Genomic DNA, 19,761 nt, shown 5'->3' with positions numbered 1-19,761 from the left:
TCGTCCGCTCTCGCCGTCTCGCACGCCGAACCCGCCGACCACGTCGACTGACCGCTCGTCGTCGCGCCCAGGTACATGCTGTGGGACCCGTCCGTCCTCGACTCGGAGGAGGGCATCCGCTTCTGGGGCCGCTCGATCCCCGAGTGCCAGGAGGTGCTCCCGACCGCCCCGGGCGGCTCCGAGATGCTCCCCGAGGCCATGTTCTGGTACCTCCTCACCGGCCGCGTCCCGTCCGAGGCCGAGAGCAAGCAGTTCCAGGAGGAGCTCGTCGAGCGCTCCGAGCTCCCGACTTACGTCGAGAAGGTCCTTGACTCGCTCCGTGCGTCCCCACTTTCTCCCTCCCTCCCTCCCTCCCTCGTCGTCCTGGTCCTCGAGCGAGCCCGCACTGACCCTCCCCCTCGCGCGCACCCACCCACCCGCAGCCAAGACGCTCCACCCGATGACCCAGTTCGTCATCGGTGTCGCCGCCCTCAACCACGACTCCAGTTCGCGTCCCAGTACACGGCCGGCATGAAGAAGGCCGACTACTGGGTCCCGGCCCTCGAGGACTCCCTCGACTGCGTCGCCAAGTCGTTCACCATCGCTGCCCGCATCGTGCGTCCCTCCTTTTCCCTTCTCTGCGTCTTGGGGCGGTCGAGCGAGGAGGCGGTCGCTGCAAGCAGGAAGACGAGGAAACTGACTCGCGGCCCTCGTCCCCGCAGTACAACAACAAGTACCGCAACGGCGCCTCGGACATGCCCGCGATCGACAAGTCGAAGGACCTGTCGTACAACTTTGCGAACCAGATCGGGTTCGGCGAGTCCGAGGGCTTCGTCGAGCTCATCCGCCTGTACAACGCGCTCCACACGGACCACGAGGGCGGCAACGTCTCGGCGCACACGGCCCACCTCGTCGGCTCGGCCCTGTCGGACCCGTTCCTGTCGTACTCGGCCGCGCTCGGCGGCCTCGCCGGCCCGCTCCACGGCCTCGCCAACCAGGAGGTGCTGCGCTTCATCATCGGCATGCAGAAGGAGCTCGGCGACCACGCGTCCGAGGACAAGATTGTCGAGTTCATCTGGAAGACGCTCAACTCGGGCCAGGTCATCCCCGGTTACGGCCACGCCGTCCTGCGCAAGCCCGACCCGCGCTTCATGGCGCTTCAGCAGTTTGGCGTCAAGCGCAAGGAGGTCGCTCAGGACCCCATCTTCAAGTACGTCGACCAGCTCTACAAGGTCGCCCCGGGCGTCCTCACCGAGCACGGCAAGACCAAGAGTGCGTCCCAGTCTCGCTCTCCTCTCCTTTTGGTTCGTCCTTTGCCGGGTCCTGACCTCTCCCCTCTCGCGCAGACCCGTTCCCTGTGCGTCGGCGAATCTCTGCGTCTCGGTTGTGTCGATGCACGACGTGGTCGCTTGCGTTGAGCTGCTCTGACCCTGCGCGTCTCTCTCCTCGCAGAACGTCGACGCCGCTTCGGGCTCGCTCCTGTACCACTACGGCCTCAAGCACTTCGAGTGCGTCTCTCAATCTCTCTGTTGCGGTTGTCGTTGCAGTCGTCGAGTTCGGCAGCCTGACCCTCCTCTTCTTCCCCCTCCTTCTCTCCTCCTTTCGCTCGCAGGTTCTACACCGTCACCTTCGGTACCTCGCGCTCCATGGGCGCTCTGGCCCAGTACGTCCACGACCGTATCCTCGGCCTCCCCATCGAGCGCCCCAAGTCGCTGTCGGTGCGTCCCTCCTCCCCCTCTTCGCGGTCGAGAAGGTCCACGAGTCACTGACTCGCCCTGTTCGCCCACAGATGGAGGCGCTCAAGAAGCTCGTCGTGTAAACGTCGTTACTCTAGAACCTGTGCCTCTCGAGTCGATATGTGCGAAGCTGTGCCCGTCGTCGTCGGTTCCTCGTTGCCGAGGCACCTCGCGCCCACGAGCCTGCGAAAATGGGATCCCGTTCTTCCGTTCTCTCTTTTGATGTACGAGAGTGTTTGAGAGTGTGTCGTGCTGCGCGAGAGAGCGCAAGAAGACGTCGCAGAGCAAGGCGAGCGAAAGAAGACCCGAAGCCGGCTGACAACGACGAGGCCAAGTCGGAATCCGCGACGGCTTCTCCCTTCTCCTCGCTCCCTCGCTCGCCACATACCGCGCCTTGCGATGAGCTTCCCGCCTGCACGCCTTCTCGAGCTCGCCGAGCTCGTCGTCACCCGCCTGCGCGCACGCAAGGTGCGCCCACCGCTCTCAGCTCCTCTCCGAGGTGGGGCCGGCCGCTCACCTCTCGCCCCTCGCACGCCCACAGGAGACGGTCGCGCTCGTCGAGACTGCGACTGGCGGCCTCGTCTCGTCGTCCCTGCTCTCGGTGCCGGGCACGTCGAGCGTGTTTGCCGGGGCCGTCGCCGCGTACCAGCTCCGCGCGAGGGAGAAGTGGCTCGGGTGGACGAGCGACGACACGGCCGGCTACGAGTGCGTCCCCTCTCTCTCTCTCCTGCACCTGCACTCTAGAGACAAAGAGCTGACACGCACGCCCACACAGCGGGCCGACCGAGGCCATCTGCCTCAAGCTCGCGACCGCCTGTCGCGCCCAGCTCGACTCGACCTACTGCCTCGCCGAGTCGGGCTGCGCCGGCCCAGGTCGACCCGACAAGTACCGCGCCGAGATCGACGGGCCCGGGTGGTGCGCGCTCGGGCTCGTGAGCGCGAGCGGGACCAAGGGTAGGACGATCCGGGTGCCGCAGGACGGGCTCGGCGACGACGGTGCGGCGGCGAGGGCAGGGAACATGGTCAAGTTTGGCGAGGCCATGCTCGAGATGCTCCTCGAGGAGCTCGAGCAGCGCGACCTCGACGGGCGGTGAGCCGGTCGGGCGGGCAGCGGCGTCGTGTGAACTGGGGCGAGTCCGGCTCGAGGTGCGCCCTCTTTCACGTTCTTTCCCCTCTCCTCCTTGCCGAGACCAAGCCTGACGTACGCTCGACGCCCTTCTCGCGCAGGAGTGTACGGTTTCGCGCAACGAGGACCTTTTCCATTCGTCGTTTCGACCTTCTCGAGCGAGAACGAGAGCGGCCTCGCGAGCCCGCAGCTTTGCGAGGGCGAGCCGCACGGTTTCACTCGGCCCTTCCTTTCGTGCTTCGACCTCTAGGTTACTTCGCCAAGAGGGGAGAGAGAGCTGGGCTTGGGTGGGCAGGGTCGCGCTCCGGGTGGACGGTCGGCAGCTTCGGCTCGAGCGGCTGCGAGCACTCTTTTCCTCCTTTTCCGCCCCGAGACTCAAGCTCCTGCGCTCCACTCATCTTTCGCTACTCGTCGCAGGGTCCGCGAGGGCAGCGGTCGCCCGTCGAGATCCTCGTCGAGACTTGCTTCGGCGGATCTGCGAGACGGGCCAACTTTCGATGCGCCGTCTCGACCTCGTGATGCGTGCGGCGTCTCGCGCGTCTCAAGCGGAACCCCTGTCGAGAGTTTTTGCGGCTCGCGAGCTCGTCCTCGCCGGCGATTTTTCCGAGTCCTGAGCGTCCCTGTTCTTCGTCCTTCCTCTCCTCGTGCTCCATGCTATTCTTCGTCGTTCGTTCAGACAGCTGCAACTCGAGTCTGTTTCGAGCTTCGAGACTGCCTCGAGCGAACGAGAGAGTACGAGAGAGTCTCGCTCGGTTCGCTCGGCGCACAGCTTTGCGCAGGATACGTCTGCTCCAGCGTCCTCTGTCAATCCCGCTCGTCATTGACCATGGACAAGATTGAGCGTGGCGCAGTGGCGAGCGTCGTGCGGTCGTTGCACCTCTCTGCTTTGCCGCGAATGCGCTTGTCGCGCCTGACACGACGCAGCTCTCTCTCTCGGCACAAGCTCTCGAGTCGCTCCCAGTGTGCACAACTAGCACGTTCACGACCTGGCAGGCCCGGTTCGAGCTGGTCTGTCGTCGCGAGAGCGCGCTCGCACCTCGAGATTTCGAATCCGACTGGCCCGACTGCGGCCCTGTCAGTCGGCGGACCGCTGCATCTTGCGAGCGCAGGCTGGCAGCGACGGTGCAAGTCCATCTCTCGCCGCGTCGTGCTCTCCGGTACGATTGGAAGGAACCGAGGCCGACGGCGAGGGCCCGCTTGGCCCTTCCGCTCTCGAGCGCTCGCTCAACCGTTTCCTGCTCGTCTCGGAAGGCGCTCGCTGCGCGCAGCTCTCTGCAAGCGACGAGACGGTCTGTGAGAGTGCGCTGCAATGCGATGCGCGAGTCTACAACGCCGTCGTCTAGCCATAGAGCCCTGCGCGACGGCAGAGGGGTGGCAAGGTGAGCATCTCGACTTGCACGAGCGACGCGCGCTCGCCCACCGACGGCAGCGCCCCACAGAGATAGGGGAACAGCCGGCGCACCGTGGTAGACGTAGTAGCTGGGCAGGCCGAGCAGCCGTCCTCGGCCGTTCTTCCCGATCCGACCCTCGTCCTCGTCATCCTCCTCGCGCCGACGACCCGCTCGCTCGGCCTCCTCCACCTCCTCCCCGCCCTCGTTACCTGCCCGTCTGGCACTTGCTCCTCCATGCCCCGCTCCCCGCCCGCCAAAGTCGCGCCGCAAGCCCTTGACCATCTGCGCGAACCCCTCCGTCTCGAGCTGGTGGTCGACCGGCGGCCACGCCGGGAACACGGCGCCCTCGCGGTGCACGTCGGCGCGGACGAGGGCGGCACAGCCGCCGACGCCGTCGAGGGAGAGGGTACGCGGGACGTGCGCGAGAGGGCTCGCGGGACGAGAGGAGGACGAGGAGGGGGTGAGGAGGGACGACGGGAGGGTGAGGCCGTCGGGCGAAAAGGACGGGAGGAGCGAGAAGGGGAGGGGCGAGAGGGCGTGGTAAGACGAGTGGGGGGAGAGGTGCGCGGTCGGGTCGGACGGGACGAGCGATGCGAGGTTGAACCGATGCGACGGGTGCTCGGGATAGCCTGTGGGCGAGCGAGACAAGAGGACGAGGGCACGAGAGGTCGGGAGCGCGTCAGGCCACTAATCGAGTGCCCTTCTGGGGAGGGAAAGAGAGAACGGAGAGGGACGCACCCTCGAGGAGGACGTCGTTCGAGGCCAAAGTGCGCTTGAGCATTCGCGACTGGGCCGTCTCGATCCAATTGTTGCGGTCGTAAGCACTGCGGGAGGACCATGCGTCGGTGAGTGCACCTCGACGAGTGACGAAGAAGAGGAAGAGAGAGAGAAAGGGAGGACGCACCCCATCTCGTTGTACGTCTTCCAGACGCAGTTGGGCACGACGACGTCTGCGCCCTCGCCCTCGCCGTCCTCGCCCTTGGCAGAACGTACGAGGCGCTCGATGAGAGCAGGCTCGTAGTCGACGAGGTCGACGTCGAGCCACAGGACCCAGTCGACCTCGGGGGCGAGGGCGGCGCTGAGGAGCCAGGTGCGGCTCTTGGCGAGGAGCTGGCGGCGGCCGACTTGGGCCGTGTACTCGTGCCGCTCGGCGCCGACGTTCTTGCCCTCGTACGACGCCGCTTGTGCTGCAGCGCCGTCCTCCTCGCCGCTCCCCGCCGCCGCCGCCGCCGGACGAGCAAAGTCCTTTTCGAAGACGCTGATGCGCGCGTAGCGGTTGCCGCGGTACTTGTTGCTGTACTGTCGCTCGTCTGCGAGCTCGAGTGCGCGGGCGTAGGTGCGGTCGGACGAGTCGGACGCGAGGATGGCGAGGTGGACGAGGTGGCGCGGGTACGAGAGCTGGTCGACGAGGTGGAAGAAGTGCCAGATGTGCTCGATGGCGTTGCGCATTGGGCAGAGGATCTGTCGAGTGTGCGTCGAGGGTCAGTCACGGGTGCGAGGAGAGCCAGGGAGAGAGGCGGACGCACGAGGATGGTCTCGTTGCAGGCGGCCGGCGGGAGGACAGCGCCGTCGCGCTCATCGATGAGTGGACCGCCGAGTGCGGCCGGGTTGCCGAGCGAGGTGGACCATGACCGGGCGACAACTCGAGGTGCGCCCTTGATGCGGTCGCGAGGGCGCGACGAGCCGACGAGGCCGAGAGACCAGGCGGCGACGAGGAAGACGACGAGGAAGAGGGCGGCCCAGGTCGATGGGCGGGTGGCGCGGTAGGCGATGCGCTGTCGGAGGGATCGAGGGCGGACGCGCTTGTCCTTGTACAGCTGGTTCTCGGGGTCGAGTTGGCGCGGTGACGAGAGTGTGGGGAGGGGAGGAGGGCGACGGTGGGACCGGGGCCACATGGTCGGGTCGGTGGCTAGCGATGGCAAGCAGAGCTGTGCAGCATGGCCCAGGGCAGTCTCAGGGCAGCTCGCGGTCGACGAGAGAGAGAGCGAGGCGTGCTTCTCCTCCTCCTCCTCGACTTCATCGCTCCTCAGCCCTTGCATCACGCTGCTCTCGCCCAAGCTGCAGTGCCTCGTGCTTGTGCCACGGCTGCACGTCTGCGCGACTGCGCTCGGCCCACTCGTCCGTCGCCGTCGCTGCGACGCACCCTCCGCTCGCGACCACCGCGACGGCGTGGCACCGCTCCTCCCGACAGCGTCGCCCCCGACCGGCGCGCACTCCTGCCACCGGGCTTCACCGAGCTCGAACTCGACCAAAGCCCCGGCCGGGCCTCGCTGCCCTCGCCCGAGCCCGAGCCCTCCTGCTCCTCGTCGCCCGGTCGGCCTCGACTCGGCGCCTCTCGCGTCTCGCTCGCACGCCCATCGCGCGACACGTTCGCCGCACACCCTCAGAGGGAGGCGAGGCGGCGACTTGCCCGCGCCCTCGAGCCGAGCGGCCGCGCGGCGACGACCCACGCTCGCCGGACCGAGCGACAAGGAGCGCAAGTCGCTCGGGGCGGTTGCGCTCAACCTGCGCCATACTACTGCGTGCAGCGTTTGCGCTCCCTGCTCGTGCCGCCCCTCGCGCCAACGAGCGAGGAGCGCACGCCTCGAGGCGGCCGAGCGAGGCTCGAGCGACCCTCCTTGATAGCTCGAGACCGGCTTCATCGACGTGCTCGAGCGCTCGTGTTCTCTCATACTTCTTAGCTATCGAGCCACCTCTCGTGCGCCAAGCTGCATGAACTCGAGGCTGCCCTGGAGCCGGCGCCGAGTCGGCTCGCCCGATGATCCTGCTGCATGTTCGCTCTCGCTTGCTCTCTTCCGCTCTCACAGCTGTCGAGCCGCAAGACGAGAGGCTGCTGGGCAAATCGCGTGCGCCATTGCGATATAAGGTAAAGGAAGACAGGAAATCTAGAGGCTCCTGCGCCGCTCCGCTCCCCGCCGCACGAACCCGCTCACGAGCTCGAGCTCGCGCCCGACGCTGCTGCGCCGCCCCTCTCGTCGCTGCCTCGACAGGACCGCCTCGACGCACTCGTCGCCGCAGAACCGCCTCGCGTCGCTCCAGTCGCCCGTCGACAGGCCGCGGCACACTGCGACGAGGTCCCGCTCGCGCTCGTACTCGGCGCGCCAGCCGAGCGACAGGAGCCCTCGACTGTCGATCAGGACGCCGTGTACGCGCGCAGCGTCGACGACCTCGACGAACCCGCCCTCCGACAGACCCGCAGGCCAGTGCGGCGCGCGCCAACCGCGCCACACCACACGCCCGACTCGTCGCGCTCGCTCTCGCCGGGCAGGACGAGCTGCTTGTTCAGGAGGGTCGGGCCTCGCAAAGGCAGGTAGACGGAGAAGACCCTGTCCTGAAGGCGACGCAGGTGCTCGAGGCGGGTAGGGCCTTGTACGAGTTGGGCGAGGAGGATGTCGGACAACTTGGCCGTGGACCCGAACTCGAGCGACTCGAGGTGGCGCAGTTGGGCGAGGCTCGTCGGCAGACGGCTCGGCGTGAAGCACGCGCCATCGAGCGAGAGCGACTGGAGGAGGAAGAGAGGTGGGAGGAGGTCGTCGATGACCTCGCTGTCGTCGTCCGCCTCGATGTCGAGATGCAGGAGGGAGGGCGGCAGGCCGCGGACGATAGGGCGGAGCGAGGAGCTCCGCACGATGATCTCGATCTCGGCCAGGTTGGGCGCGACGTCGCGCAACGGCGTGTGCCACAGGGCAAAGTCGGTGTAGATGTCGAGGCTCGAGAGCTTGGCGAGGACCGGTCGGACGGGCGACGCGCCGCGGTTGAACGACGGAGGCCGCTCAGTCTCGAGGTCGATGTTCAGGTAGGCGAGGTCGGGGAACCGGCTGAACTGGACCATCCACGCCGCCAAGTCGTCCGTTGCGCCGTTGAGGTCCGTCTCGAGGGTGGTGCCGTAAGTCGAGATGCGGAGCGACTTGAGGCCGTAGAGCTTGACGGGTGTACTCGAGTCGTTCACGACGACAGCGAGAAGCGCTTGCTCGACAGGGGTGCTGCGGTCGATCCCAAACATTGTCTTGAGGTCGACCTGGAGCGACTGGAGGCGGCCGAGCTCGCCGAGGAGCGTCGCGAGGAGCTTGGCGGCAAGCTCGGGCATACCGGGCCCGGCTTCGTGGTCGCCTGCGCCGCCTGGACTGGGCCGATCCTGGAAGTTGACGGTGCTGAGCTCGAGAGCGCGGACGAGGCTGCCGAGCCGCTCGGACGGGTCGCGATGGCGGTCGCCGACGAGGGCACGCTCGATGTTGACGAGCTGGTTGTACGAGTCGATCTCGATGCGACGGTACAGGATGCGCTGCTGCATCGGCCACAGCCGGCGGCAGATGGGCTTGTGCGCGAGGACGAGCCCGGTCCGGAACGGGTAGTGCGGGTGGTCGTGCGGGAACCGCGAGCCGTAGGCGTACTCGAGGACGACCTCGATGAGCTCGTCGGGGAGGTTGAGGAGCGGGCACAGGACCTTCTTGCTGACGCGCGACGACAGGGCGAGGTCGGCGAGTGGGGACGAGAGCTGGTCCGAGGAGAGGGTGAGCGGGAACGGGACAAAGTGGAGGAGGGAGGTGACGTACCACAGTTTCCATCGCGCGTAGCCGAGCAAGAACTCTGAGGACGAGGCGAGCAGCAAGTGCGACGAGGAGAGAGAGTCAACGGAATCTGAGGGCCGCAGGTCCTCAGATTCCGGGGGTGCAAGTGTGAAGCCAGCTCCTGAGCCAGAGCCTCGTAAACTCGCGCTCTCTCTCTCTCTCGAAGCTGGAGAGCGCTCCTCGCCAGTCGCCTCGAAAAAGCGAGACAGCGATGAGCGGCCGACGCTCCTCGTCGGCGAGAGAGCTCTCTCGCTTGACGCTGAACGACTCGCTCTCTCGCCTCAGAGCCAAGTCTCGCATACTCGCTTGCCCTCTGCTGCGAGCTCGACCCACCCACCGTCCCCAGCATCGCCTTGTTCGATTTCGACTTCCGAGAGCGACGACTCTCGGCGAAACCGGAGTCCGCGGGCGAGAGGATTTGTCGACCCACCTCTCGTCGCGCGCCTCCGGCTTCTCTCCCGCTCTTCTCGTCCTCGCTAGCCTCGTTCGCCCTGGATCCTCTCTCGCCGCCGCTCGACGAAAGAGCGAGCGAGACACCTCGCGCGAGACGACGCGGTGCTCGGCGGCGAGGACGGCTCTAAGCTCTGAGGCGGGGTGCGGCAGGCCTTCACAGTTGTCGAGAGCGTGCACGAGTGGTTCTGGCCCAGCTCTGGGCGGCAGAGTGCTGCCTGAGAGGCTACACAGTCGCGACGACCTCCCACTCATCAAGTCGAGCCAGCGGCCGCCGTTCAGTGTTGGCTCTCACTCACGCCGGCTCTAGCTGCCCGTGCGACCAGCTGGTCTGAAGCGCCTGGCTTCAACATAGACTCGTGCCCGCGCAATCCTCTCCAAGTCGAACCGCGGTTCGACCTCGTCCTCGTCCAACACGGCCTCCTCCTCGCCTTCATGGTCACGCGGCGACAGCTCGTGGCGTACGCTGCATGGGCAGCATCATCTACTGCAGTAGCCTGTTTCATCAATCGCCATGCGCCCGAGCCCTACATGGTGCGCTCCCTTCTCTCATCTCCTCTCCCCCCCACTTTCGTCCACTGACCCTCGTCTCACGCCCCGCCGCAGGACGAGATCTTTCACGTGCCTCAAGCACAAGCCTATTGTCGAGGCGACTGGACCTACTGGGATCCAGCCCTGACGACGCCGCCGGGCCTGTGAGCTCCCTCGTCCTCTCCAAGTTCCGACGCGAGCCGTTTCCTGACCCACCTCTCTCGTCTTCCTCGCAGCTACCTCGTTCCCGCCGCCCTCGTCTACCTTCAGCGCCTCGTGCGCCCTGTACTTCCTCATGCCCTCGCGGCCGCCAACCCGTGCTCGGTCGCCGCCCTTCGAGGGCTCAACCTCGTCCTGTCGCTCTCCCTCCCCTTCCTCTACGCCCGCCTCATTCGCCTCGTCGCCGCCTCTTCTTCTTCTTCTTCTTCACGGTCGCCTACTGCTGCACGTCATCGGTCGACGCCATCCTCCTTCAAGACCGGCCTGCGCGCCGCCGCAGCCTCGCACGCCCTCGTCATGGCCTTGTGCCCGCTCCTCGGCTGGTGGGCCTGGCTGTACTACACCGATCTCGCGGCGGTCACCATCGTCCTCAGCTCGTGGTCCTACGCCCTCGAAGAGCGGTACGTCCTGTCGGCCATCGTGCGTCCACTTTACCTTCTCTCTTGCCCTCCCGGCCGGTCGCCGAGAAAGACGAGCTCACCGACAGCGCCGACCCGCAGATCGGTGGCGCGAGCCTTCTGTTTCGCCAGACCAACGTCGTGTGGCTCGTCTTTATCGCAGGACAAGCCGCCATCGCGCAGGCCAAGCGCGTTGCTCGACCGAGCGAGGTCGTCGATCCGCATCTCGAGGGTGCCCGACCAGGTGCGTCCTCGCCTCCCCTGTCGCCCACTTCTCTCGTCGTCGTCGCCGTCCTGACGAATGGATCCGACGCAGCCGACCTGATCCGCATGCCGTGGATGCTCGCCCGCTCGGCGCTCCAGCACCCGACGGCGCTCGTGCCCGTCCTCGGCGCCTACCTACCGGTGTTTGTCCTCGCGGCGGCCTTTGTCGTGTGGAACGGCGGTATCGTGCTCGGTGCGTCCGATCCGATTTCCATCCCCCTCCCCTCAGGCTCGTCGAGCCGGTCAGCCTCGCGGTCGCGCCGAACGAGCCGTACCTCCTCCCTCCCTCTTCCGCCCTCAGCCTTTCCCCCACCTCTTTATCTTTCTCACACGGCCGATAGCTCTGACACGTTCTCTGCCCCATGCTCTCCCTATCCTCGCGCAGGCGACAAGTCGAACCACGTCCCGACGTTGCACGTCCCGCAGCTCTACTACTGCGTCTCGTTCGCGACCGTCTTCTTCGCGCCGCACCTCGTCGGCTTCATGGCGCTAGGGCGAGCCGCGAGAACGATGTGCGGGACCGCGAGGTGCGTCCCGCCGTTTCCCTCTTCCTCGGCTCGTGTCGAGGCAAAGCCTTTCGTGGCGGGCAGCGCGGTGCGAGCTGACTCTCATCTGCGCAGGAGAGTCGTCGTGACGGTGGCAGTACTGGGCAGCCTGTGCTGGAGCATCAAGCGGTACACGTGCGTCGACGAGTCCTCATTTTCCTCCTCGCGGGCGGCCCCTTCCCTTTCCTGCCCACTCATGACTCGCCCGACCCCCTATCCTCTCGCTCGTCCTACCTCGTCATCTCTCGAGCGTCGTCCCTGACGTCCCTTGCCCGCACCCTCGCCCGCACCTGCCCTCTGCTCGCCGCCGCCGCCCGCCCGAAACAGCATCGCCCACCCGTTCCTCCTTGCCGACAACCGCCACTACGCCTTCTACCTGTGGCGCCGAGTCATCAATGTCCATCCTCTCGCGAGGTACGCGCTCGCGCCTGGCTACCTCGTCGCGGCGACGCTGCTGTGGCAGGGCTTTGGTGGGCCCGCTCTTCCTCCTCTCGATCCTCTCCTCCCTCCTGCACTCCCACCTTTCTCTTCGTCGGAACGCATGTCCCCCGAGATCAACACTGACAGCTTTTCTCTCCCGCAGCACGCGCCCGCACTCTCACCCTCTCCTCCTTCATCCTTCTCCTCGGCGCCACCGTCGCCGTCCTCCTCCCGACGCCGCTCCTCGAGCCGCGCTATTTCCTCGTGCCCATGCTCGTCGCGAGACTGTACCTCGTGCCCGGCACCGAGCCTGGACCGGGCTCGGTTGCGACGAGGGACGCCACGGTCGGCGAGCAGGTCAAGCACAAGCGCAATCACGCCGCGCTTCGACGCCGTCGCGCACGATCCTCTTCCCCTCCCGCACCGTCTCCTTCGACACAACGCCTCGCACTCGCTCTCGAAGCCGCCCTGTACCTCGCCGTCCAGGCGACGTGCGTCTACCTCTTTGTCGCGCGCCCGTTCCGGTGGGAGATTGCGCTCGGCAGCGATGGGAGGGGACTCGAGGGCCGAGACGAGCGCGAGGTCGGGAGGTGGCAGAGATTCATGTGGTAGAGTCTCTCTCTTGTGTAGTCTCGTGTGACGAGCTGCAGTCGAAAGTCGCGGTCTCGCTCGAGTGGTTCTCGTTCTCGCGAGAGGGTAGCCTGCGTTGCACGACCTCGACCGGGAGCGGAGTGCGAGAGATGTCTAATACACAGGGAACTCGGGGTCCTCCATCGCCCATGCCGCAAGCCCGCCCCGCACGTCCTCAACCTCGACCTCGACCTCGACCTCGACCTCGACCTCGACCTCGACCGCGACCTCGACTCCTCGCTCGCCATCGTCGCCCTTGCGCGCACCCTCGCCGCGCTCACCGTCTCGGCCCGCCGCCGCAGTCGTCGCCAGATGCCGTCGCAGGGCACGAGCCGCGAGGAGCGAGTCGTTGCCGCGCCGGCAGAGAAAGGTGACGCGCCGCGGTGCGGGAGGGCGGCTCGAGGACGGCTGCGAGTAGAGCAGCGATGCGGCGCTGTCGTCCTCGATCTTTGGCGCAACGACGAGGTCAGGCAGGAGGGTGGCAGGTGGCGAGGATGTCGTTGTGGGTGCGGCAGAAGTGGACGACGACGCGTCGGCGAGGGCGTCGAGCGCGAGGGCCGGATTCTTGAGCAGCTGAGCGAACGGAATATCTGCGGGTGCGGACTTTGGGTCAGGCGCTGTGCGGCAAAGCGAGAGGGGAAGATTGAAAGCGGACGGACTGATGCTACCCTCGACGCTCGCGATCCCAAACTCGGCCGTCGGCCTGGTGTCGACGATGACGCCTCCTCGCCGCTCTCGTAGCCGGGCCGCCGGCACACGCACGTCTTGCTGCGCCCGCTCACGCGACTGATCGAGTGCGCCGACGCCGGGCAGGGCGCAGAGCGGGTCGACCCAGCCGGGCCAGGTGCCGGTCGGCGAGGCGAGGAAGGCGGACCAGCGCGAGGCCGGGGTGCTCGCGCTCGAGGTGGGCGATGGCGGACGAGGTGGGGCGAGATCAAGGGCAGAGGGGGAAGGGGCGAGAGGAACAGGGGAGGGAAAGGTGCCGCAAGTCGGACAGGAGGGTTTGCGCGTTCGAGGCTTGATCGTGCGGTACGGCGCAGCCGACAAAGGCGAAAAGAGGTGCAAGGTCGGCGTCGCTGCGTCAGGTCGGTCGTCAGTATGCCGTCTGCATGCCGCGAGAGAAAAGCGACAGAGAGAGAGCCGGACGGACCGATCTCGAGCAAGACCCGCATCGCCTCGCTCGCCATCCCGAGCCCGACGACGCCGCACAACAGGCCCAGGACACCCTCGTCGGCACACGCGCCCGTCCCACTCAGGCTCAGGCGCTCGTAGTACGCGTCGTGGGCGCGGTCGCGAGCGAGTTGCTCGTCGGGCGAGGAGGCCGGGGACGAGTAGGTGGGTGGAGGGGAAGGGGGTGCGGAAGGCGGGAAGAGGCAGGCGTAGCAGGGGCCTCGAGGTGTCGGCATGTCGGCGGTGAAGGAGGAGGGTGGGCAAGGCGAGAGTGGCAGGTTGTAGACGCCGACCACGCCCTCGGCCCGGACCGCGCCGCCACTGACGAGCGGGATATCGTGCGCGACGGCGTAGGCGTTGACGAATTGGCGGGTCGCCGGGTTGTCGGTACAGTCGAGGACGAGGGAAAAGTTGCCCGAGCGCAGGGAGGCCGGCGTCGTGCTCGAGGTGGACGAAGGCGAGTGGATGAGGGACGGGGTGAAGGCGAGCTCGTGGGCGTGTACGGCGACGTCCGAGTTGAGGCTGCGGGTGCGACAGGGTCAGGACACGAACGTGCTCATCTATGCGAGGATGCACGTACGCTTGCAGTGCGAGCCTGGCGCTGTGGGCCTTGCTCATGCCGACGCGGCCTTCGGTGTGGAGGACCTGGCGGTGCAGGTTGGACAGCTCGACAGTGTCGTGGTCGACGATCGTGATGTTGCCTGTCGTCGGCGAGAGGTCAGGTGTGGGCCTGAGGGGCGCGTAGGCGAGAGAGAGAGAGGGAGCGCACCGACTCCTGCGGCAGCGAGGTAGAGCAAGACGGGGCAGCCGAGTCCTCCTGCGCCGACGACGAGGACGCGCGCGCGTTTGAGCTTGAGCTGACCTGTTGCCGGAAGCTGTCAGCTGTCATCTGGTGAGGCAGAGGGGACTCAGAAAGAAGGAGAGGCGGACGCACCGGGGAGGCCGACCTGCGAGAGCATCATCTGACGCCCGTAGCGCTTGTACTCGCGCAGGCCGAGTGGCGTGTCGCCCCTCGTACTTGTTCGGGCGTCAGGGCGGTGGCCGGAGCTGGTGGACGACGAGGCGGACGAGGTTGAGGGAGGCGGCGATGATGAGGTTGTTCGGAGCTCGTCCTCGAGCTGGGCGACCCGCACGCGGGCTTGAGCGAGTTCAGCAGCGACCTGAGACCGCGTACGGCGACTCGAGCTGGCCATGGCGGCGGGGCGAGCGAGTTGTCGAGGCGAGCGAGTCGCACCTCGAGCCGGCGGTCGCAACTGGCTGGCGACGGCGACGAATGCTCGTAGCAGCCCGCGTGAGGCTCTCGGAACCGTCCATGCTCGCGACCGCCGGCAGGGAGACCCACACGCTGTCGCTCGCGCGTTCAAGCTGCTCTCGCACCGCCGCCGGCTCTCGCTCAGACAGCGCCCACAGAGTGCTCGACGTGTGAGAGACGCACGTGTAGTGCAGAGGGCGAAGAACGAGAGGGATCTATTTGCAGAGAAAGGAGGGAAAAGACGCGAACGAGGGAGAGAGGCGGCCCACGGAGCGAGGCCAAGGGGTTTTGCGAAGGGGAGTGCGACAGGAAAGACGGAACGAGTGAGGGAAGGGGTGGTAACGACAAGCGGACTAGGACTGATCAGGAGAGGAGAGAAACCGGAACTTGCGACTGCTGAGGAAGAGAGAGGGAGAGGAACGAGGGGGTTGCGAGAGCGACGGCGTCTAAGCGTCTAGGCATTCTTCTTGGCCGCGTTGGCCTTGGCCGCCTGCTGCGACTTCTTGTACGTCTTGACGAAGAAGGCGGCAAAGAGATAGGCTGTTGACGGCGAGAGCGAGCAGAGACGAGGGACGAGGAGGGCGAGGCGACGGGGACGAGGATCAGAAACCGAGACCTTGACGGGGACGAAAATGACAGAGAACGGCCGGACGTACTGAGGGGGACGAGGTAGATGCAGTTGATGATCGTCGCAGCACGCTGGCCCTGGTTGGGGAGGCACCTCGCGCCCTCGGTGCGGAGCGCGTTGACGCCGGCCTCGAACGAGCTCGCCGCCTGCGTGAGCTGGGCACGTGCGGCGTCGGTCGACGTAGGCCACGAGGGCAGCTCGGGGAGCTTGATGAACAGGTACGACGCCGCGAGCGAACCGCCGACGAGGAACTGGGTGATCTGGAGGCGCGTCAAGCTCTTCTTGAGGAACCGCGGGAACGGGAGCGACACGGTCGAGAAGGCGTAGTACGTGTACATGATCGAGTGGATGAACGAGTTGAACACGACAAAGAGCCAGATCTGCAGGTCGTCGGCGGGTCAGCGCTCGCTCCGAAGCGACGAGGCCGAGTTGAGCGAGAGAAAGGCAGGGACGCACGGGCATGGCCTGGGTGACGTAGGCCGAGTACATGGTCCAGATGGCGCCCGTGTGGTGGTACGACTGGAGCATGCCGACCTTCTTGCCCTTGAGGAGGAGGATGGCCGTGTCGACAATCTCCTGTGGACGCGCCCGTTGAGTGAGTACGGCTGCGACAGGACCCGACAAGGTGTGACACACACAGAGAGAGAGAGAGAGGGACGCACGTAGAACTTGGAGAGGTAGAAGAGGTAGGCAAACTTGGAGAACGACTCGCTCGACCAGATGGCGAAGCTCGAGTCGCAGAAGGCGTGGGTGAGGCCGGCGACACCGTGCTCGGCGAACCCGCGCCAGAAGGCGCCAAACACCTGGGGCGCCGTGCCGAGGAAGGTCCAGCCCGAGTAGATGGCGAGGAAGACGTTGTGCGAGAAGACGAACGCCTGCCAGCGCTTGCCCGGGATGCGGTTCTTGCCGTTCTGGAGGTGCGACAGCGTCTTGGCGACGGCAAAGTAGACGATGCCGAACGCGATGGGGACGACCGGGTTGAGGAACAGGTCGTACGACGACTCGAACGCGGTCGGCATGCCCGTCGGCGTCGGAGGGCGAGGGGCGTCCTTGATCGAGCGCAGGAAGCCCGACTGGCGCGGAAGGGCGGGCGATGCGGCGTACGTGTCGAACTGCATGGTCGCTCTAGGTGGATCGAGAGGCTGTAGGCGGGAGAGCGCAGAGGTCAGTCTTCTGCGAGAGGTGGTGGCCCCGCTCCTCCGCTCGTCGCCGCAGCTCGAGGACGCTGCGCGCGAGTCCACCTCGCCTGACTGCCCGCCTGCAACGCGCACAGCAGCTAGCGCTGCGGCCCTGAGCCTCTCGTGCGCCACTGGCCACCGTTCCGTCGCCCTGGGTCCGTCCGACTCGAGCCCGCCTCGCCTGAGCTTGTGGGGCCAGCTGCACCGGCTTGGGGAAGGTCGACGCACCGTGTATGGCGAGTGAGAGGCAAGCCAGGTGCACAGCGAGCGTGAGACGGTGGTGGGAGAGGGCCAAGCTCTTTTTGGTGGGCAATCTCCGCCTGCTCGCTCGTCCATCCCCGATGCGCGAGACGAGCACGAGGGGAGGTGTACAATCTTGCGAGAATCGGTCGGTAAGCCGAGAAAGCGAGCCTCTGCGCGCACGGTCCTCGCCCTCTCGCTGCTCGAGCCAGTGCAAGGACGCTTCTGATACAGGCCAAAGATGCTCGTCTGCGCTGCTGCTCGCCCTCCCCAAAGACCTCCCAACGACCGCGTCGACCGGCTTTGTACGACGAGCCGAGAAGCCGACCCCCAACACGGGCGAAACGCCGAGGCCTCGCCCCCGGCGGCCCGGCCGACAGGTGCCACCGCCGCCGTCGACGCATGCCCACCAGGTGCACCGCGCACGCTCTCAGTCCTCGCGACGGCGGTTCTTGGGCAGGCACAGCCACCCGACGATGCTGACGACCGAGATGCCGATGAGGACGGCGGGCAGGCTCGAGAGGCCGCCTCGGCCGGCGACGATGCCGAATAGGAGCGGGCCGAGCGCAGAGCCCATGAGGCCTGCAGAGGAGGAAAGAGCATAGTCAGTGAGGCGACTCATGAGGAGAAGGAAAGGAGCGGCGAGCGCAAAGAGAGGGAGAAAGAGGAGCGCACCGAGACCGATAGTGAGGCTCATGACGCTCGCCTTGAGCGACGGCGGGACGCGCACGCCGACTACGTCCATGACCTTGGGCGTGACGGGTCCGATGAAGAAGCCGACGAGGACGACGGCAACTGCGGGCGGGTGAAGAAGGCGAGGAGGAAGGGAGGGGAGGAGAGGAAGGCCCGTGAGTGAGGTGCTCCAGGAGGACCGCCGACCCAAGAAGACGGATAGGGAGACGCACCTGCATCGATGATAAAGTCTCGCACGTACAGCACGCCGAGGAAGGCGCACGCAAAGACGAGGAGGAGGATCGAGTAGGCCTTCTCGCCCAGGCGCTTGTTGAGCAGCCAGGCGAGGAAGACGCGGCCGAGCGCGATGCCCGCCCAGATGCCAGCGAGCACGTAGCGAGTGGCGGCGGCGGGCGACGAGCGCTTCGAGACCATGAAAGAGACGATCCAGGCGCTCAGGGTGTCGGTCGCGGCGAAGCTGCGGGCACGAGGGCGGGTCAATCTCGTGTGGATGCGCCGCCGGGAAAGGCGACGAGGACGTTGAGGCGAGAGACACCTTGGGCGTCGAAGGAGAGGGGCAAGGGAGGGTAGGGGGACGAAAAGAGAGAGGGTCGACGCACGCGCAGATGATGAGCAGGAACCCGACGTAGACCGACGGCATGCGCAGGCACAGCTTCATGCGCCGTTGGGCAGACATGACGGCGCGAGCATGTACGACCTCGCCCGAGCTCGAGCCGCCAGTCGTCGTCTCGGGCGCCTGCACGGTCGCGAGAGCGGCGTCGTGCGCCTCGTCCGGCGGGATCTCGTCTGTGCGATCGAGTAGGTCAGGGGTCGTCCAGAAGGGAAGGGAAGAGAGTTCGACGCACAGCCACGGAAGACGAAAAAGCCAATGAGGGCGAGGAGGAGCGAGATGCCGAGCGGCATGCTGCGCGAGGCTCGCGAGTAAGTGCGTGCTCGCTCACTCGAGAGAGGGGAGAATTTGGACGCACAGATAGTACTTCTGCCACGGGATGTGCTTGTCGACAAAGGCGCCAATCATAATGGGCGAGATGGCCGCTCCAACCTGCGACCGAGGAAGGTCAGGAGGTGCGCTCGAGAACGGCGAGAAAGGGGGGACGCACGCCGAAGCAGGAGTAGAGCCAGGACATGAGGACGCCGTCCTCCTCGTGCGAGACGATGGTCGTGATCGAGGCGTCGTACTGCGCGCGGAAGAGACCGACGAGGTCAGTCGACGCCGCGGCACGGCCGAGGAGGAGGCGACGGCTAGAAGAGGACTCACGACGCCGCTGCCGAAACCAAGAAAGAGGAGCATCGTGGCGAAGACGGGGAATGGCGGGGCGACCGACAGCGTGACGCACCCGACCGACATGGCCGCCGCGGCGACGAGGAGGGTCGTGGGAAGGCCGAAGTGGTGCAGGAGGAACGGCGACGAGATGGACGACAGGAAGTAGCCCGCCGTGTTGGCCTGCCGACGCTCGTTCGAGTCAGTTCATGGACGCATGACGGGAAGGGGAAGGACGGCCACGCACGAGGAACACGGTCGAGATCTTGTCGTAGGAAACGTTGTAGTGCTCCTGCATCGAGTCGAGGTTGGCGCCGGTTGCCGAGTCGTTCATGCCTGTCACGCGCAGGGGCAACGAGTCAGTCGGGCTCGAAAGAGGCGAGACGACGAGGAAGAGGGACGGACCGACGAGGGCGATCATGGCGAACGCGCACACAAACTGCGCCCGCTCGCGGCTCATCTTGAGCTTCTTGCGGCCCGTCTTGAGCGTACTCGCCGCCTGCTCTGCTCCCAACTCTGCCGCCGCCGCAGCGCGCTCCGCCTGAGCCGCACTCGGCCGCCTCGACCTGCCGCGCTCCTCGAGCTCGAGCGCCTGCGCGTCGCGCTCGTCGCGCTTGAGGGCGCGGCGCAGCCACGCGCTGACACCCTGTGCGCCCTGTGCGCGGATCGACCCGCGGCGTTTGGGCTTGAGGAGCGGGTCCTTGCTGAGGGACGCTGCTCGGGAAGTTGCGGCACTCGCGGGCGCGCTCGAGTCGCGCACGCTCGAGGCTGGCGTGTAGACCGAGGCGAGATCGGGGGTGTGCGGGTAGGCGTAGGCGGTGCGGTGGCCACTCGAGGGCGACGGAGGGCGAGAGGGGAAGGGAGAGCCCGGCGCAGATGAGGGCGAGTCGGCGGGGCCGGAGGACGACTTGGGGAGGTGCGCGGCCGTGGGTGGGCTCGGGAGCGACATTGGAGCGTGCTCGAGAAGGTGCGGGGCCCGACAGATCGCGCGTGCGAGAGGGCGAGCGACGAGGACGAGGCAAGTCCCTTCAACCAGGGTCCGCGACCACGGCGGTTCTCGCTCACGCTCATCTCTCTCTTTC

At 66.6% G+C, this 19,761-nt stretch overlaps 7 protein-coding genes across 7 annotated transcripts; 3 read left to right on the top strand and 4 right to left on the bottom strand.

Annotated features, from left to right (window-relative positions):
* Window positions 1–75: 75 nt before the first annotated feature.
* RHOBADRAFT_46223 (uncharacterized protein) lies at window positions 76–1,798 on the top strand (the record flags this gene model as incomplete). Its single annotated transcript, XM_018414742.1, has 8 exons — window positions 76–319; window positions 423–460; window positions 487–594; window positions 702–1,251; window positions 1,326–1,336; window positions 1,432–1,487; window positions 1,592–1,697; window positions 1,769–1,798. The coding sequence occupies 8 exons, from the start codon at window positions 76–78 to the stop codon at window positions 1,796–1,798; spliced, it is 1,143 nt and encodes a 380-aa protein (XP_018269170.1).
* A 304-nt stretch (window positions 1,799–2,102) lies between these two features.
* On the top strand, window positions 2,103–3,024 carry RHOBADRAFT_55342 (uncharacterized protein). Its single transcript, XM_018417799.1, has 4 exons — window positions 2,103–2,183; window positions 2,257–2,420; window positions 2,491–2,861; window positions 2,943–3,024. Exons 1-3 carry the CDS (start codon window positions 2,115–2,117, stop codon window positions 2,807–2,809), a joined length of 552 nt encoding a protein of 183 aa, XP_018269169.1. The 5' UTR covers window positions 2,103–2,114; the 3' UTR covers window positions 2,810–2,861; window positions 2,943–3,024.
* Window positions 3,025–4,131: 1,107 nt separating this feature from the next.
* Window positions 4,132–6,127, bottom strand: RHOBADRAFT_55341 (glycosyltransferase family 62 protein; the record flags this gene model as incomplete). Its single annotated transcript, XM_018417798.1, has 5 exons — window positions 4,132–4,194; window positions 4,304–4,861; window positions 4,971–5,056; window positions 5,137–5,693; window positions 5,759–6,127. The coding sequence occupies 5 exons, from the start codon at window positions 6,125–6,127 to the stop codon at window positions 4,181–4,183; spliced, it is 1,584 nt and encodes a 527-aa protein (XP_018269168.1). The 3' UTR covers window positions 4,132–4,180.
* A 3,558-nt stretch (window positions 6,128–9,685) lies between these two features.
* Window positions 9,686–12,239, top strand: RHOBADRAFT_55339 (glycosyltransferase family 59 protein; the record flags this gene model as incomplete). The annotated part of the gene is made up of 9 exons (XM_018417797.1): window positions 9,686–9,784; window positions 9,857–9,945; window positions 10,018–10,420; window positions 10,501–10,642; window positions 10,715–10,855; window positions 11,048–11,189; window positions 11,283–11,342; window positions 11,535–11,677; window positions 11,791–12,239. 9 exons carry the CDS (start codon window positions 9,686–9,688, stop codon window positions 12,237–12,239), a joined length of 1,668 nt encoding a protein of 555 aa, XP_018269167.1.
* Window positions 12,240–12,361: 122 nt separating this feature from the next.
* Window positions 12,362–14,620, bottom strand: RHOBADRAFT_55338 (uncharacterized protein; the record flags this gene model as incomplete). Its single annotated transcript, XM_018417796.1, has 6 exons — window positions 12,362–12,847; window positions 12,917–13,333; window positions 13,408–13,949; window positions 14,008–14,128; window positions 14,197–14,289; window positions 14,362–14,620. The coding sequence occupies 6 exons, from the start codon at window positions 14,618–14,620 to the stop codon at window positions 12,372–12,374; spliced, it is 1,908 nt and encodes a 635-aa protein (XP_018269166.1). The 3' UTR covers window positions 12,362–12,371.
* Window positions 14,621–15,133: 513 nt separating this feature from the next.
* RHOBADRAFT_55337 (uncharacterized protein) lies at window positions 15,134–16,742 on the bottom strand (the record flags this gene model as incomplete). Its single annotated transcript, XM_018417795.1, has 5 exons — window positions 16,714–16,742; window positions 15,970–16,449; window positions 15,764–15,883; window positions 15,336–15,687; window positions 15,134–15,219 (listed from the first exon to the last, which is right to left on the bottom strand). The coding sequence occupies exons 2-5, from the start codon at window positions 16,423–16,425 to the stop codon at window positions 15,134–15,136; spliced, it is 1,014 nt and encodes a 337-aa protein (XP_018269165.1). The 5' UTR covers window positions 16,426–16,449; window positions 16,714–16,742.
* A 190-nt stretch (window positions 16,743–16,932) lies between these two features.
* Window positions 16,933–19,628, bottom strand: RHOBADRAFT_55336 (uncharacterized protein; the record flags this gene model as incomplete). The annotated part of the gene is made up of 10 exons (XM_018417794.1): window positions 16,933–17,307; window positions 17,401–17,520; window positions 17,631–17,875; window positions 18,018–18,204; window positions 18,264–18,322; window positions 18,387–18,460; window positions 18,519–18,596; window positions 18,677–18,862; window positions 18,927–19,015; window positions 19,085–19,628. 10 exons carry the CDS (start codon window positions 19,626–19,628, stop codon window positions 17,156–17,158), a joined length of 1,734 nt encoding a protein of 577 aa, XP_018269164.1. The 3' UTR covers window positions 16,933–17,155.
* Window positions 19,629–19,761: the final 133 nt, after the last annotated feature.

The sequence above is a fragment of the Rhodotorula graminis genome (assembly GCF_001329695.1).
Source record: "Rhodotorula graminis WP1 unplaced genomic scaffold RHOBAscaffold_12, whole genome shotgun sequence".
Lineage (NCBI taxonomy): Eukaryota > Fungi > Basidiomycota > Microbotryomycetes > Sporidiobolales > Sporidiobolaceae > Rhodotorula > Rhodotorula graminis.
The sequence above is the reverse complement of the archived record's forward strand: the minus strand, read 5'-3'. Positions and strand labels throughout refer to the sequence as shown.